At 61.2% G+C, this 14,340-nt stretch overlaps 5 protein-coding genes across 5 annotated transcripts in view; 3 read left to right on the top strand and 2 right to left on the bottom strand.

The window, feature by feature from the left end:
* F751_5991 (Serine/threonine-protein kinase CTR1) overlaps positions 1-2,598 on the bottom strand; it is a gene marked incomplete at both ends in the record, with an annotated part of 4,461 nt that extends 1,863 nt beyond the window's left edge. The window contains 5 exons of the mRNA XM_011400043.1: positions 10-288; positions 589-1,417; positions 1,565-1,935; positions 2,200-2,351; positions 2,557-2,598. Coding sequence (XP_011398345.1) covers positions 10-288; positions 589-1,417; positions 1,565-1,935; positions 2,200-2,351; positions 2,557-2,598 — 1,673 coding nt within the window. The remainder of the gene's footprint in view (positions 1-9; positions 289-588; positions 1,418-1,564; positions 1,936-2,199; positions 2,352-2,556) is intronic.
* Positions 2,599-4,655: 2,057 nt separating this feature from the next.
* Positions 4,656-6,533, top strand: F751_5990 (Auxin-induced protein; the record flags this gene model as incomplete). Its single annotated transcript, XM_011400042.1, has 8 exons — positions 4,656-4,707; positions 4,817-4,928; positions 5,045-5,156; positions 5,266-5,400; positions 5,581-5,629; positions 5,814-5,926; positions 6,047-6,104; positions 6,241-6,533. 8 exons carry the CDS (start codon positions 4,656-4,658, stop codon positions 6,531-6,533), a joined length of 924 nt encoding a protein of 307 aa, XP_011398344.1.
* A 932-nt stretch (positions 6,534-7,465) lies between these two features.
* Positions 7,466-9,421, top strand: F751_5989 (Auxin-induced protein; the record flags this gene model as incomplete). The annotated part of the gene is made up of 9 exons (XM_011400041.1): positions 7,466-7,517; positions 7,626-7,737; positions 7,872-7,983; positions 8,109-8,243; positions 8,409-8,457; positions 8,627-8,736; positions 8,837-8,894; positions 9,024-9,224; positions 9,360-9,421. 9 exons carry the CDS (start codon positions 7,466-7,468, stop codon positions 9,419-9,421), a joined length of 891 nt encoding a protein of 296 aa, XP_011398343.1.
* Positions 9,422-10,005: 584 nt separating this feature from the next.
* F751_5988 (Methylmalonyl-CoA epimerase, mitochondrial) lies at positions 10,006-10,544 on the top strand (the record flags this gene model as incomplete). The annotated part of the gene is made up of 2 exons (XM_011400040.1): positions 10,006-10,284; positions 10,401-10,544. The coding sequence occupies 2 exons, from the start codon at positions 10,006-10,008 to the stop codon at positions 10,542-10,544; spliced, it is 423 nt and encodes a 140-aa protein (XP_011398342.1).
* Positions 10,545-10,756: 212 nt separating this feature from the next.
* On the bottom strand, positions 10,757-13,999 carry F751_5987 (Protection of telomeres protein 1; the record flags this gene model as incomplete). The annotated part of the gene is made up of 9 exons (XM_011400039.1): positions 10,757-10,856; positions 11,053-11,254; positions 11,488-11,698; positions 12,310-12,379; positions 12,583-12,674; positions 12,889-13,059; positions 13,262-13,372; positions 13,527-13,678; positions 13,825-13,999. 9 exons carry the CDS (start codon positions 13,997-13,999, stop codon positions 10,757-10,759), a joined length of 1,284 nt encoding a protein of 427 aa, XP_011398341.1.
* Positions 14,000-14,340: the final 341 nt, after the last annotated feature.

Here is a 14,340-nt window from a genome sequence, read left to right as displayed (position 1 = left end):
CCCACACACATGTGGCTGACGGTGCCGTAGATGCGGACGTTGGACAGCACCCCGCCCGCCGGCAGCTCCCGCGCCAGCCCAAAGTCGGACACCTTGGCGTGCCAGCCCCGGCCGTCGTCGGGCGCGCGCGCCGCGGAGCAGAGGAGCACGTTTGACCCCGTGAGGTCGCCGTGCACGACGCCCAGGGCGTGCAGGTGCGCCAGGGCCGACGCCACCTCGCACAGCGTCCGCAGCACGGCCCGCACGTCGGCCGGAGCAAAGCCATCGTACCCCTGCCGCAGCCAGCCCCTGCATGTGTGTGTGTGTGTGTGGGGGGGGGGTGTTTGAGGTATGTGTGTCGGGGAGACTGGGGTCGGAGGGGTGGTGACCATGTGGGGGACCGAGGCACCGACCTGCTCCTCTGATCCCCTCGATCTCCAGGTCCCGTGTGGACCAGGCCCGTGCATGAGGCGAACCCTGCAGTCCATGCACAGGCACCCTGGCACAGGCCACAGCCAGGCCCAGCCCCACTCCCGCCGGCTGGCCCGCACCCCTCCCCTCCCCCCCCTCTGGACCATGCCCTTCACCCCCCAGAGCCCCTCTGTCCACCTGTCGATGGCGTCGTACAGGGTCCCGCCGTCGCAGAACTCCTGAACGATCCAGACGCTGGGGTCGGCCTCGCCCGCGCCCTCCGCCACGCTGCACTCCAGCGTGCGCACCAGCGCGGGGTGGTCCAGGCGGCGCCCCACCGCCGCCTCGGCCAGGCCCAGTGCGCGGCTGGCCTCGTCGGAGACGGGCAGTACCTTGACCGCCACGGGGCGGCCCTGCAGCGCGCCGCGGTACACGCGGCCGAAGGACCCCGCGCCCAGCGGCGCGCCCAGCGTCAGGCGGTCCGCCAGGTCAGCGGGGCGCGGCTCGGCCAGCGCGCCCGGCCCCGCCGGCGCAGCGCCGGCGCCGGCCGCCGCGCGGTGCGCCGGCCCGGAGGCCGCGGCGTCCTCGGGGTCAAACACCAGGAACCAGAGGGGGAGGCGGGGGCGGGCGGCGGGCCCGGCCTCCCCGCCCAGGCTCCTGACGAAGCTGGGGATGCAGGTGGTGTTGCTGCGCAGCAGGCGGTCCCGCGACGCGGGGCGCAGCGAGGCGGCAAAGGGCGCGGCGCCGGCGGGGCCGCGCGCGCAGCGCAGCGCCACGCCCAGCGCCTCGCCCCGCTCCAGCGCCGCCTCGGGCCCGCCCCCGCCGCACTCGACGACGCAGGCGTCCTGCAGCGCCGCATCCAGCCAGGCCTCGGGCCGCCCGCCCAGCGTGCCCACCCAGGCCTCATTCACGTACTTGACCACCCAACGCCCCGCCTGGGAGGTGTCCAGCAGCGCCACCGCATCGCGGCGGGCCAGGTCGGGGCGCGGCAGCGGCGCCACGCCCGGCGAGGGCAGAGGCAGGGGGCCTGCGCTGGCGGCGGGGGGCACCGGCGTCGAGCCGGCCAGCCAGGAGCCCCCCGACCCGCCCGGCCCCCCGCTGCCGCCCCAGGGCGCCAGCTCGCCGCGCCCCGCGCTCCCCCTGCTCCCCGCCCAGGCCTGCGGTCGGCCGTCACGCTCGATCTCGCGCACGACCAGGTCGGCAAAGTTGACCAGGGTGTTGTACAGCTCGGCGGGGAAACGGCGCGGGCGGTAGTCGCTGACACAGAGCGTGCCGTACCGGAAGCCGCGCGACCCCACCAGCGGCGCGCCCGCGTAGAAGCGGATGTGGGGCGAGGAGGCCACGTTTTCGTGCCCCATGAACCGCGCGTCGCGCAGCGTGTCCTCCACGATGTGCGCCACGGGGTGCGCTGGAACCAGCACGAACTCGCAGAAGCCTTCGCAGCGGGGGGCGGAGCCGTTGCCCGCGGCAGAGAGGAAGGACATGCGCTCCGAGTCGATCAGGGTGATCATGGACAGCGGCACCTGGAAGATGGTGGACATCAGCCTGCGTGTTTGGGGTGGGGGGGAGGAGGAAAGGGCGGAGGGGGGAGGGGTGTGCTTGCAGGGCAGGAGAGATGTGTAGGGCCACATCGTACATGATCAAAGGGCTGTCAGGGCTCCAATCTGCCAGCCCAGGGTGTGTGTGGTGGTGGAAACCTATTGAGGAATCCCGCAGGGAATAAAGCAAGCGGGCGTGGGGCGGGGTTGCCTTGGACCCCCTCCCCACTCAGTCCGAGCCCAATGCTCCCTTCCCCTCCACCCTGGCCACCTGGTGATCTGGTCGAAACGCTCGTCCTGCTTGGTGTAGGGGATCTGGAGGGACCGCAGCTCGGACACCCGGGCAGGCTCGTCGTCGTACGCCCGGGTTTTGAAGAGCGAGTCCCTCGGAACCAGGGCGCCCGGGACCGGGGGGCCGGCCTCCTGTGTCGACGAGTTCTCCGAGGCATCACCTCTCGAATCGTCATGGTGAATCACTGAGATGGAGCTCGGCTTCTCGAGGGAGGCTTTCTGGCGGGCACCACCGTGAAGTTCCCCTTTCTGCGCCGTGTGGGGAATGCAGTGGGATGGTGTGCCCTGGGAATGCCAGGGAAGGCCCCCCACTCACACACAGCGAGATTTTCCACACCTGCTCGTGAGTCGGATTCGCCGTCGACAAACACAGGCCCATTGGCACCGAGCATGGGGCGCCACGAGGGGCACAATATGCTTAAGCTACTGCCGCAAACTTCGTCATGACCGTGTGACACCTTTTGAACTGCGTGGATGCTCGAGTTTTGTTCACTGAATGTAAATCATAATCTGACCGATTTGATGTGGTTTCATCCCAATACGGGGGGTAGGGCTTCTTTCGAAGCTGGATGTCGGCGGGAACCTCCCGTCACCCCCGTCCCGCTCGGCGATAAGCCGGGCGAAGCCATGTCCACCCAAACCCGGGAGTGGGCGCCTCGATGAGGCAGATGTTTGATTTTTCTTTGAGGATGCTATCATGCTGGTGAGTCTCTTAATTTTAGGTCCGCAAAAGCAAGTCCAGGCCCTTGCGTCCATGAGGCACATTTCCGCGGATCGGGCACATTGGACTGGGCAGGTGACCACCATCTAGTATACACCTTGAAGCTCTCCCAAGGCTGCAGGCTGTTGTAGACATCTGCACCTGATCAGCCCCGCCACCGCCCCGTATCAGCCGAGTCCTGTATTGCCGTTTGACCACAGTGTCCTCAGTGGGCCTGCGCGTCAAAAAGTGTTTGCGAGGAGGGATGCGACGCTTGGGGCCTGTATCATGATGTTGCATGGATCAATGTATTATCTTCGTCACCAATGCTACTTAAAGCATCGCGTTGGTGCCGCAGAGGCCCCATCGAGGGAGGAGACGCAAAGGCTATCGGAGAAAACTCTTGCCTATCCTTAACAAACAGTTCCACCACCCGGCATTTGGCCACATGGAACATGCATCAACAGGAAGGCTTTGTGACGCGGCTCTAGGACGGTGCAAAAGTCTCTCCTGAGGAGGAGATCTCCTGAAAGCTGCTCCTGGTCTGTCTTTCACCCCTTAGAATCAACGGCGCAGATGGGACCCACTGCCTCTATTCGACATGCTCATTTGGAATAAGCATTCAAAAGATTATGGGATTCCCACAGGCTCAGGTGCAAAGGGCACGATCATGACGACCAGCATGGGCAGCAGGTTGAATCACAAGGGACGGGAGTTGCATCCAAACGAGCCAGCAGACGTATTATCCTGCTTCTTTGTAACATTAAGGAACTCCATCTCAGTTGGACAGTGCAGTCCTTGCACAGGCCTTTGCTGATTTATCCTCTGGAGATGTCTCTCTCTTTCAGCACTCGCTCTGATAGCCTCACAGACCTTGAACCTGCGCGCCGCCAACCGATCGTTATCAAGCTTCTCATGACTTGGGTCATGACGATGTGCTGTAGACCATGCGCTCAAGGCATGTGGACTGTGCGAGACGCTGTCCTCCATCACTCGGATTCTGAAAGCATTCGATCGCCCCATCCAACCACACTGATTGCCTTGGATTTAGCAGCAGGTATTACTATCACAAGCACGAATTGTCAAGGGATGCGCGATGGTGATGCGGGCGCAGTCAGGTGAGTTCCCGTTGCATCATGGTTGGGTGATCCTTCAATCTTCACGGTGCCCTACTTACATACCTTGGGAGGAGGGGTTTCCACTTGATCAACAACCAGGAATCGGCAGGACAGCTTCCCTACATTGAGTTGAAAGGCCCAGCGTGTTCCATCGAGATCTGATCCACCTCTCGAAATGGTCGTCCAGCGCACTCTTGGCACCCATGCGGGAGGTTTGAAGGTCGGCCCACAAGGCCTCGGCTGCATGGGTGAGTATTAAGCATGAAGATTATGCCCGATTTGCCTGGTATTGACTCGCATGTTTCATTGATATTATTATGACTTGATGGGAGCAAGCTCGCCGTCGAGCTTGAATCGGCACGCTTCACATCTTTCGTGCATGATCTCCAAAATCACACCACCCTGTCATCTGCATAGGAATGTCATCCATTTATACAAAGGGCTTGGGGAATGAAGAAGAGAACATCAAGGTGTGTGGAGGAGCCTTGGTGAGCCTTCATCCTGCCACATCGCATGCCTCGTCCGGAGGGCCAACTACTAGAAGCACAGGTGCGGGCATTCACAGAGGTGCACTGCACTCCGTGACAGGTCCTCCACAAGGCCATCGAGGCAGGATGCATGCTGGACACCAGTGACGTCTATGGCCCCTTCACTAACGAGGAACTCATCGGTGAGCGGGGGGCGCTGAGGCAAATGTATCAACACCTGGCATGTGCGATTGGAGAAGGACAGCACCCCCCCTTCGACCAACCAATTTCCCTCCACCCTACCCCACTCAGGCAGGGCCATTGCAGGCATTCCAAGGCAGAAGGTCATCATTGCTACCAAGTTTGGGTTAGTTTTGGATGCGTCCTATAACATGAGCGTCGATGGCAGCCGGAAGCATGTCAGGTGAGTCTGAAGGAGGCTTTGGGAAGGGTCACTGCTTTCTCGGTGCTGCAGCAATGCATCGGGACCCTGTGCCCGCGATTGCTGTGCCAAATCACATCGTACCTTGCCCCTGCCAGGGAGGCATGTGAAGCATCCCTCAAGCGACTCGGGGTCAATTACATTGACCTGTACTACCTGCACCGCAAGGACCCGGCAACGCCCATCGAGGAAACCATGGCAGAGTTAAAGGTGTGCCTAGCGATGGCGGGGCCTGGGCGTGGGGATCCATGCCACCAGATTGCCTTGCACAGCTTCTTGCGCACAGACTGACTCCGAGCTCCGTGTTGCCGCTCCCTAGCTACTGGTGGAGGAGGGAAAGATCCGCCACATCGGCGTGAGCGAGCTTACTGCCAGCGATCTTCGCAAGGCGCATGCCATTCATCCCCTCACGGCCCTCCAACTGGAATGGAGCCTTTTCACCCGGGACGCAGAGGTTCGTGTGGAGAGAGAAGGAGATTGACCGACATATTGTCGCCAGGGTCACTCATAAAAGATCTTTCGTGTGTTTAGATTGTGGCAATGCTTGGCATGCCACAGCTGATTGGCTGCAACGCGCAGGATTGGCTGCTTATCATGCACAAGTCTTGATCAGTTCATTGCACGGCTCGCACAGGATGAAATCATCCCTCTCTGCCGCGAGCTGGGCATCGGCATCGTTGCATGTGGGTGCAGGGATTGGATGAGGAGGGCAGGAGGCTCGTGCCAGCATCTGCTGCAGTGCATCTAGCCTCTGGGGGTGCAGTGCGCAGTTGCTCGCCCACTCGACCATCTGGAATTCATCAGCAGTAGACTCCCTGGCTCAAAGGTTGCAGGGGTTGGCTTACCACCCTCATTCCACTGCCACAGACTCCCCCTTGGGCCGCGGCGTGTTGTCGGGGCAGATCAAGAGCATCGACGACCTGGGCGAAGATGACTGGCGGCGAACGCAGCCTCGCTTCCAGGCTGGGGCCTTTGAGAAGGTGGGCGGGGGGGTCGGCGAGCACGGACCGCCTGTGATGCTGGGCTGAGTAGCAGAGTGTGGCGCCCACATTATCATAGAGCCCGATCGCTTATCCCACACCTCCATTCGCCCTTTCCAGAACCTGGAACTGGTCAAGCAGGTTCATGATCGTGCAGTTGCCAAGGGCCTCACGCCGGGTACGGGCAGGAGGGACGCCTGGTCCAGTGCTTAAATGTGTCTGGCTGTCACTGGCATCCACTTGTGCATGATCTCAGGTTGCTGGTCTTCAGCAGCTTGCTCCCCCAATTGTGTATCTCCGCTCTGCCCCGTCAGGCCAGCTTGCGCTCGCCTGGCTGCTGGCCCAGGGGGAGGATGTGGTGCCCATCCCGGGGACAAAGCGGCTACAGTATCTTGAGGAGAACCTGGCTGCCAACGAGGTCCGGCTGAGCCCCCAGGAGCTGAAGGAGCTCACTAAGCTGGCGGATGCCGCGCAGGTCGTGGGGGAGAGGTACGACCCGGTCCTCATGCAGGTACGCGGCGACGGCAGCAAGCCAGTGGGTTGGGAAATGATTTTAATGGTTGGGGAGGGCTCGAGACGTGGTGACTCCACAGAATCAACGGAGTGATCAAATGGAGGTGACTGGGTTGATGTGGGAGCATGGGCGGTGAGTGTGTCCTTCAGGCACTGGAGACACTGCTGACTGTGAAGAACATCTCCAGCATGCACTGAAACAATCCTCCAACAACGTGCTCCCTGCAGAGCTCATTCAATGGTTGAAGGACCTGCTTGAAGTGATATCGGTACAGGACCCCAAGGGGCACCAGGAAGAACCTGGAAAGTGCTGCGAGCTTCAGTTTGGAGGCTTTGATCAAAGCTCTCCCCTGTGATTTGTTGCAATATCAAGGCTGGATTCCAAATTCTTGTGACCATGAAGCTTCGGCGTCAAAGTATTTGTAGATTCCCTGGACACATATTTATTCGGTTTCACCCGTGGAGCAGCTGGCGAAGGTGCCCCGGTCACCACAATTTGGGGTCCACTCACGTCATCCTGCGACCAGAGCCAAGCGAACATCGTTGTCATTGTGCCTGACAGATGCTTCACAACTATTTGTTTCAACACACAATTGTTTTTAGGAGCAGGCGAGCGCCACTGCAATCGCCTGAGAGCCCCACCCCCAAAATGTCGACCCAAAAGCGAAGCCTCGGAACCCAAGGCTTGGCAGTGTCACCATTAGGCTTCGGATGCATGGGTGAGAGGGGTGCAGCACGCTCATGAATCGTAGGGATTGAAGTACAATGAAAGCCTGCGAGATCTGGTTTGCCATGGATCCGGCGTTTGGTCTGGAGATCGCAGGGATGTCATGGGGCTACCACAACTCCGGCCCTCCCGCTGGGACCGAGGAGGACTACATCAATGTAAGACCAGGAAGGCCAGGCTCTAGGTAGCATTGGTTCCATCTTGAACTGTGCAGATACTGTACACATGTTCAAGTGGCCTGAAGACCTCTTACCCTGACTGCGAGGCAGGTGATCCACAAGGCCATTGAATCAGGATGCATGCTGGACACCAGCGACATCTATGGCCCCTTCACCAACGAAGAGCTCGTGGGTGCGTGGATGCTTCATGCATGATGGCGGAAGAATTCAGTAGTCCCTTGTCAGATATCAATTTGCCTCGATTTCTCTGCAATTCCTCGCACATGCCTCGTCCTCGCAGGGAAAGCAATTGCCACTATACCCCGAGAGAAGGTGACCCTTGCCACAAAGTTTGCCCTTTACTACAAAGAGGATGGTTCCATGGCTGTAGATGGCAGCAGGAAGCATGTCAGGTGAACTGAGTACGATACAGTTGGTCATTTAGGAGAAGGTTTATGGATTGCGAATGAAGGGACCTACACCATGCGACACGCCGTGGCATTCCCACTCGGGCCCGCAGTGTCCCATCCATTCTCTGATGTCGCAGGGAAGCCTGTGAAGCGTCCCTGAAGCGACTTGGGGTCGACTACATCGACCTGTACTACATGCACCGGAAAGACCCTGGTGTGCCCATCGAGGATACAATGGCAGAGCTCAAAGTGCGGGCAGGACGGGGGAGTGGGCAGCATTGCACGATTCTTATCATAGACCAACGCTCCCCATGAACACAGACGTGTCACATCCATAGTCACTGGTCTCTGTCCTGCCCTTCCCCCTCTCCCAGCTGCTGGTGGATGAGGGCAAGATCAAGTACATTGGCGTCAGCGAGACCAGCCCGGAGGACATTCGCAGGGCACATGCTGTCCACCCACTCTCGGCTGTGCAGCTGGAGTGGAGCCTGTGGACGCGGGAGTCCGAGGTGAATTCGAAGTGGAAGCAATGGAGATGGGATGTGTGAGCGTACTGGCCTAAATCCTGTGACACAGGGGGCAAGTTGGGAGGTTGGGGCCTCATCGTCATGAGAGGGAGCTCCTACATTGTAATGGCATCCTTGCCCAGCACGAACCCTTGCACAATGGTTCAGGAGGACATCATTCCCTTGTGCCGAGAGCTGGGCATAGGCATTGTTGCATGTAAGTGGAGAGGAAGGATTGTCATCCAGGATAACCCAGGCGCTGTGGCATGGCATCTTGGGGATGTGCGGCGCCTGCTGTGCCCGTCACTCGTAGAAGCCAGATCTCCAGACATGTGTGATCTTTACAATCCGTCACTTACTTGTATTCTCCACACCATCTCCCTCAGACTCCCCGCTGGGTCGCGGCTTCCTGACGGGGCAGCTGAAGCCAGAGGATCTCGACAGCAAGGATTCCAGGAAGTCCTTCCCCCGCTTCCAGGAAGCAGCATTTGAACAGGTGAGGAACATTGATGCGCTACTTACACCTGGGAGGAATACTATATGTCGAGGTTCAAGCACATGGTGCTCACTCTGTTCCTTGACGTGCCACTCTGCAGAACATGAAACTGGTGGAAGCTGTGAAGAAGCTGGCAAATTCAAAGGATGCCACAGCAGGTGAGGGAGGGAGAGTTGGCGCATTGGTGGCAAGTGCTCTACCCAATGGAATTGCTTGTGCTCCACCAAGAAGGTGTCACGGGCCAATAATTTGCATAGCTCACCGTCCCTGTGCCTCGCGCTGTGCAGGCCAGCTGGCGCTCGCCTGGGTTCTGGCTCAGGGAGATGATGTGGTGCCCATCCCGGGGACAAAGCGCGTCAAGTACTTGGAGGAGAACCTGGGGGCGTTGGACGTCACCCTGACTGCAGAGGATCTGGCCGAGCTGGCACGCATTGCCGACCCCTCCAATGTCACAGGGGCACGCTACAACGAGGCGGCAATGAAGGCGAGTCTGGCTCTTGTTCTTGTTTATTCGAGCAGAGGCCATCCGGGGGGGCAACTGGTGCAAGGTCTTTCAAGTTATTTGACGTCGGCAATCAGCCGATTCGGATCCTCCTATTTCCAAACCACCTTTCACCACACAGATGGCTTACTCCAGAAAGTGAGCGTGCAGCGCACGGATAGTAAGGGCAGAGCCCAAGCCTAGACCCTTGTTGGGCCCGTTGTGTGTCCTGAGTCCCGTGGGAGTTGTTGAAGGAGCAGAACGAATATCTTGTGGCATTACATGCTGTAAGTATTACAGTGGAACTGAAAGGAAGGTGGACCCCACTATGCAGTACTCAGGAGAGCCATTATACATCCACAGATCCTTATACAACCAACGCAAAAATTATTCTACCGCCTCAGAACCTGGTGCAGAGTGTTATCGCTACAGGTAAGGATCTACAATCTCGGCATGACATGCTGTCAATCGGAGTGGAATGTCGAGCGTTGGGGAGCTTGAAATGACCGCAAGGGGTGCCCCCCTGGTCCTCATTGTCACGACACACTCGGGACCACTGCACTCAATAAAAAATTCATCCTCCAGAAATAATACTCAAGTATTAAATAAGAATCCCGCCAACTGCGAGCTTTCCCGCATGGCCGCTCGATCCTCGGTCTCTAGACTGGTCAGTGGTCTACGACATGGGTTGCATGATCACGCTTCTAAAGCCTTGCGATCCGCTACCTTCATTGACTGCAAAATATTGCATGCATCCGGACATGCAGGCCTGTGCTGTGTCGCGGCGCATGCAATCGACCGCGGCCGTGACGCGGCTCAATCACCTGGCCATTGCCGTTCCCGACGTCCGGGCAGCCGCTGCTCAGTATCAAGCCGTGCTGGGGGCCAGGGTCAGCGAGCCCCAGGCCCTGCCTGAACACGGCGTGACCGTGGTCTTTGTGCAGCTGGAAAACACCAAGCTGGAACTTCTGGAGCCTCTTGGGGAGGCCTCCCCTGTGGCCAAGTTTCTGGAAAAGAACCCTGCTGGGGGCATGCATCACATGTGCCTTGAAGTTTGCAATGTCAAGGTGGGGTAGAGTCTTCCGTTCTGGTTCATACGGGTGCAGGGCGTGGGCCCCGTTGTCATGCTGGGTTGCGCAGCGCTGGCCACTGTCTGAGAGGCCCCCATCTCCCTCGCTGGCAGGCGAGCATGGCGGCCGTCTCCGAGCGAGTACGCCTGCTCAGCTCAGAGCCCAAGATCGGCGCACACGGTAATCCCGTCGTCTTCATGCACCCCAAGGACATGGTGGGGGTCCTCACCGAGCTGGAGGAGGTGCCGCGGAGCTGAACGGCGACCGGCAGACGACTGAGGGTTGCATCTGCCCGGCCCATAAGTGGGTTTGCACTGCGTCGCTGGCCCGCACCTGGCTTTCCCGTCAAACTCAACCTCAGACCCACTTTGTAAGACATGAAAGGTTGCATCCCATGTGGCATTGCCGTCGGTAATATGGTCGAGGGGTGTCATGGGGAATGAGGAGCGTCAGGAAGCCAGGGGGCTCGCTACTGGGCCGTCAGGCGGGTGTCGGTGATGCGGTACCTCCGGGCTCCGTCTGCCCGGACGAAGGCTTGCAGATTCATCACCGACCACACTCCGCACTCCCTGGAAGAGGAATAGATTGGAGGCCGTGGTGGCGGGAGGGCGTGCAAGGGCAAGGGATTTGCTTTATTACCCTGCAGCCCCTCCGCCTGATCTTGAATAGTCCACACCCATGCACGATGCTTCGCCCCAGCCAATTTCACCCCTAAGAACCCCCGCTCCTCGCTCCTCTCCTCCCTCTCCCCCGATTCGCACGTACGTGGTGCTGCAGGCCCCAGTCAGGCGATCCAGGAGGGGGGTGAGGTCGCTCCCCAGCTGGGAAGGGGCCGCGGGCTGGCCGGGGCTGGCGGGCGCCTCGCACAGGCGCGGCGAGCCGAAAAGAAAGAGCAGCGCGTCGGAGCCGGCCAGCGTCGCCTCCAGCGTCCCCGTCCCGTCGCGCAGGAGGAGCCGCAGGGCGGGAGCTGGAAAGCGCGGCATGGAAGGGAGGGTTCCTTGAGAGCAGCGTGGACTGCCGGCAGGCGGGGGTGGCACGGTCAGCCGCCCTTCCGGCGGTGACATGCAGCAATTCACGCAGCCGACAGGGGCGCATGCTGCAGCTCCCCTGCGCCCCCCGGTGCAAGCTGCATGCAGGCTCTGCCGCGCCGCTGGCGAGCACCTTGCCCCACGACACTGGACCCTCGGGTGCCCCACTCACCGAGACCCTCCTCCTCGGTGCCCCGCTGCCACATGGCGGTGGGCTCCCGCGGGCAGAACTCCACCACCTGCGCCCTGACCCGGTAGCGCGCGGGGGCGGGCCCGACACGCAGCGTGCGCAGCGTGTCCAGGGGCCGGTCCGCGTCCACGGGCGTCGCGACCACCGGCGCCCCCAGGCTCCAGTCTGCGCAGGGTTTTGCTTGGTGCGGGGTCTGGGCATCGCGCGGGCGGGGACCGCCGAGCGAGCCACGCAGCTTCCAGCTCGCACAGGCGGGAGCCGCCTCGCCTGTGCCTGCCACCGCTGCACACCCACACCCCAGCTCGGGCCACGCCCTGCCATCGCCATCCACCCCACCAAGCCCCACCCCGTCGCGCCTGCGACGGCGTTGGCGGCCACGCGGGTGTGCAGGGCAGGCAGGATGACGGCCTGCGCGTCCCGTCGCGGCGCCCACTTGCTGCGGCCAGTGACAAAGCCCTGGAGCTGGCCGTCCACGACGCGGGCACCCACGTTGCGCAGATTGACCCAGGAGCCCACGGAGGGGTAGGGCAGGGCGGTGGCGCCGGGGCCGGCGGGGGCGCGGGGGAAGATGACTGGTAGGGCCGTGCCAACGCACGGGAAGCAGGCCTCCACCTGTTTGATCGGTGAGTGCGGGCAGGGAGCATGGCAGCGGGGCACAGCCCCCATGATCAGGGGAGGGGGACCAGGGCGTCACATGCTCTGTCCGTGCCATGCAGGGCAGCCACGCGAGCCCACGAACCAGTATGATTGCCGGCGTGGCACGTCCCAGGCCAGGTCCGTGTTCCATCGCCGACCCCGACGCACCTCCCTTTGCGGCCAGTATGTCTGGCGGGGGGATCGGTCCTCCCCCGTCTCAAACTCCGTGGCGTAGTGCCTGAGCGTAAAGGTTCGAGGATGCTGGGTCTGGGTGACCAGACGGGCAGCCAGGACAGGCAGGGGACCTTGGAGGGTCGCAGCCTGCCGGCACCTGCAGAGGCTGTGCAGGCCCCTCCCGCCCTGTGCCCCTGCTGACAGGGTCTCAGAGCATCCCCTGCTCCTGGATGCAGACGCCCCCCGCCCAAAACAAGAGGTCCTCACCTGGGTGGAAAGGGCATCGCATCCGTGCTGTCCCAGACGTACACGATGTCCGCGCCGGTGGCGGCGTCGCCCTGAGGAGCCACTGCGAGAATCTGGTTGCCGGCATGTGCATCGAGTGGGAGTTGGGGGATGTGGGTGGGCGTACCAGGGCACATGGGGGGGCACCAGCGGAGCGAATCGGCGCCTGGTGGCCATGAGTGCCTGGCATCGGCCATGCAACGAGGACTGAACGACGTGCAGTGCACCCTCTGCTCACTCCAGGGTCCAACCATCTCCTCCTCCCACTACCCCCCCACCACACCGCACCAGGCAGACGAGGTCGAAGAACTCGCCGGGGCGGATGTCCCGGATGATGCGGGAGTACTCCGTCTTGGAGACGGTGTGAGTGTCCACCCGCGCCCTCCATTGCCGCAGCTCCTCCACGATGGGCTGCTCCGCCTCGGACAGCGAGGGGTTGGTGTGCGAAGACTGGTATGGCTGGTACGATGCCTTGGCGGGGGGTTTAAGTGGGCGGGGAAGGGGTGGGCGGGGCGGAGGGAGAGTGAGGCCGCTGCCATTCGGATGGGAGGGGTGCTGCTGCGAGCCAGAAGCAAGCGCCGGCCAGGGCGGGGACCCACACTACGTCGTCACGACAAAGGCTCAGAACCCCTTGTCCCATCCCCAGTCAAGCAGGCCTCACCCTCTCCCTGCCGCTGAAGAGGCAGAACGAGCAGGGGGTCCGGGAGGGGCCGCCTCCCGTCAGGCTCCCAGCCCGCCCGCTCAGACTCAGCCGCCCCGCAAAGAGTTCTGCCTGCGGGTCGCGAGGAGCAAGGGGAGGTGATGGCACGGGCCAGGACTCGCAGAGCTTTGCAGTCCGCACGCGCTCATCAGGACGCAGGCGTGGTGTGAGATGCCGCTGTGCGCCGGCCCCCTGCTCTCACTCCCACCCCAAGCACATGTGGCACCTTGACTCTGTGCAGTCTCAGGATGTCCCCGGGCTTGTCAAGGCACGGTCCTGGGTTTCCCGGGGGGATGAAGCACCTGAACTCCACACCATGCTGCAGCTCTGGGTTCTCGGCGCATGAGGGGTCGATCACCTTCAGGCTGCAGTACCGATCTGTTGGGATACAGGTCTGGTGGGAGTTGTTGCTGGAACATTTCCATGCAGGCCAGTCAAAAGGAAGGAGATGTAGCGGCCCAAATAGGGTCCGCACATGTGGTCACGACACGCTTCGTTCGTTTCCCAATCCAGCGTGCCTGTACCCCCGCGACACTGGTGAACGGTGCTGCACTCCAGGGCGACGAGGTAGATGTTGGGATAATACTGTCTGGGCCTGAATGCGCCTGACGACTGGGACACCTGGCGCTCCTCCAGGTGGCCAACGATCTCATTCAGGGTCGTGTACTCGTAGGTTGGCGCACGAGCCAGGGCATCCATGCCTGTGACACCGCGGTTCAGATCGTGGGCATGTAACGTGTGCACCTTGGGTGGGGCCGTGAACACGAAATAAGTCGGCGATACGATAAAAAAATTGATCCTGTACCTGTGGAAGCAAGCTTGTATTTGTATCTAGTGTGCGCGCGCATTTGCGGGCACTTTCTGGGAGATCTCTTTTTGAAAATGTTGGGGGTGCACACGGCAAATCTACACGGCCGGCAACAGCTTGCAAAAATTCACTTCTCGTCAATGCTAGCCCAGGGTAGCATTGATGAGAGAGCCACGGTTCTTACAACACTATACAGGAGTGGGGCACACTGCCAAACACACACAAGCAAGCC

This window comes from Auxenochlorella protothecoides (genome assembly GCF_000733215.1).
Source record: "Auxenochlorella protothecoides strain 0710 unplaced genomic scaffold scaffold78, whole genome shotgun sequence".
NCBI classification, from domain to species: domain Eukaryota; kingdom Viridiplantae; phylum Chlorophyta; class Trebouxiophyceae; order Chlorellales; family Chlorellaceae; genus Auxenochlorella; species Auxenochlorella protothecoides.
This window is presented reverse-complemented; position numbering and strand designations above follow the sequence as displayed.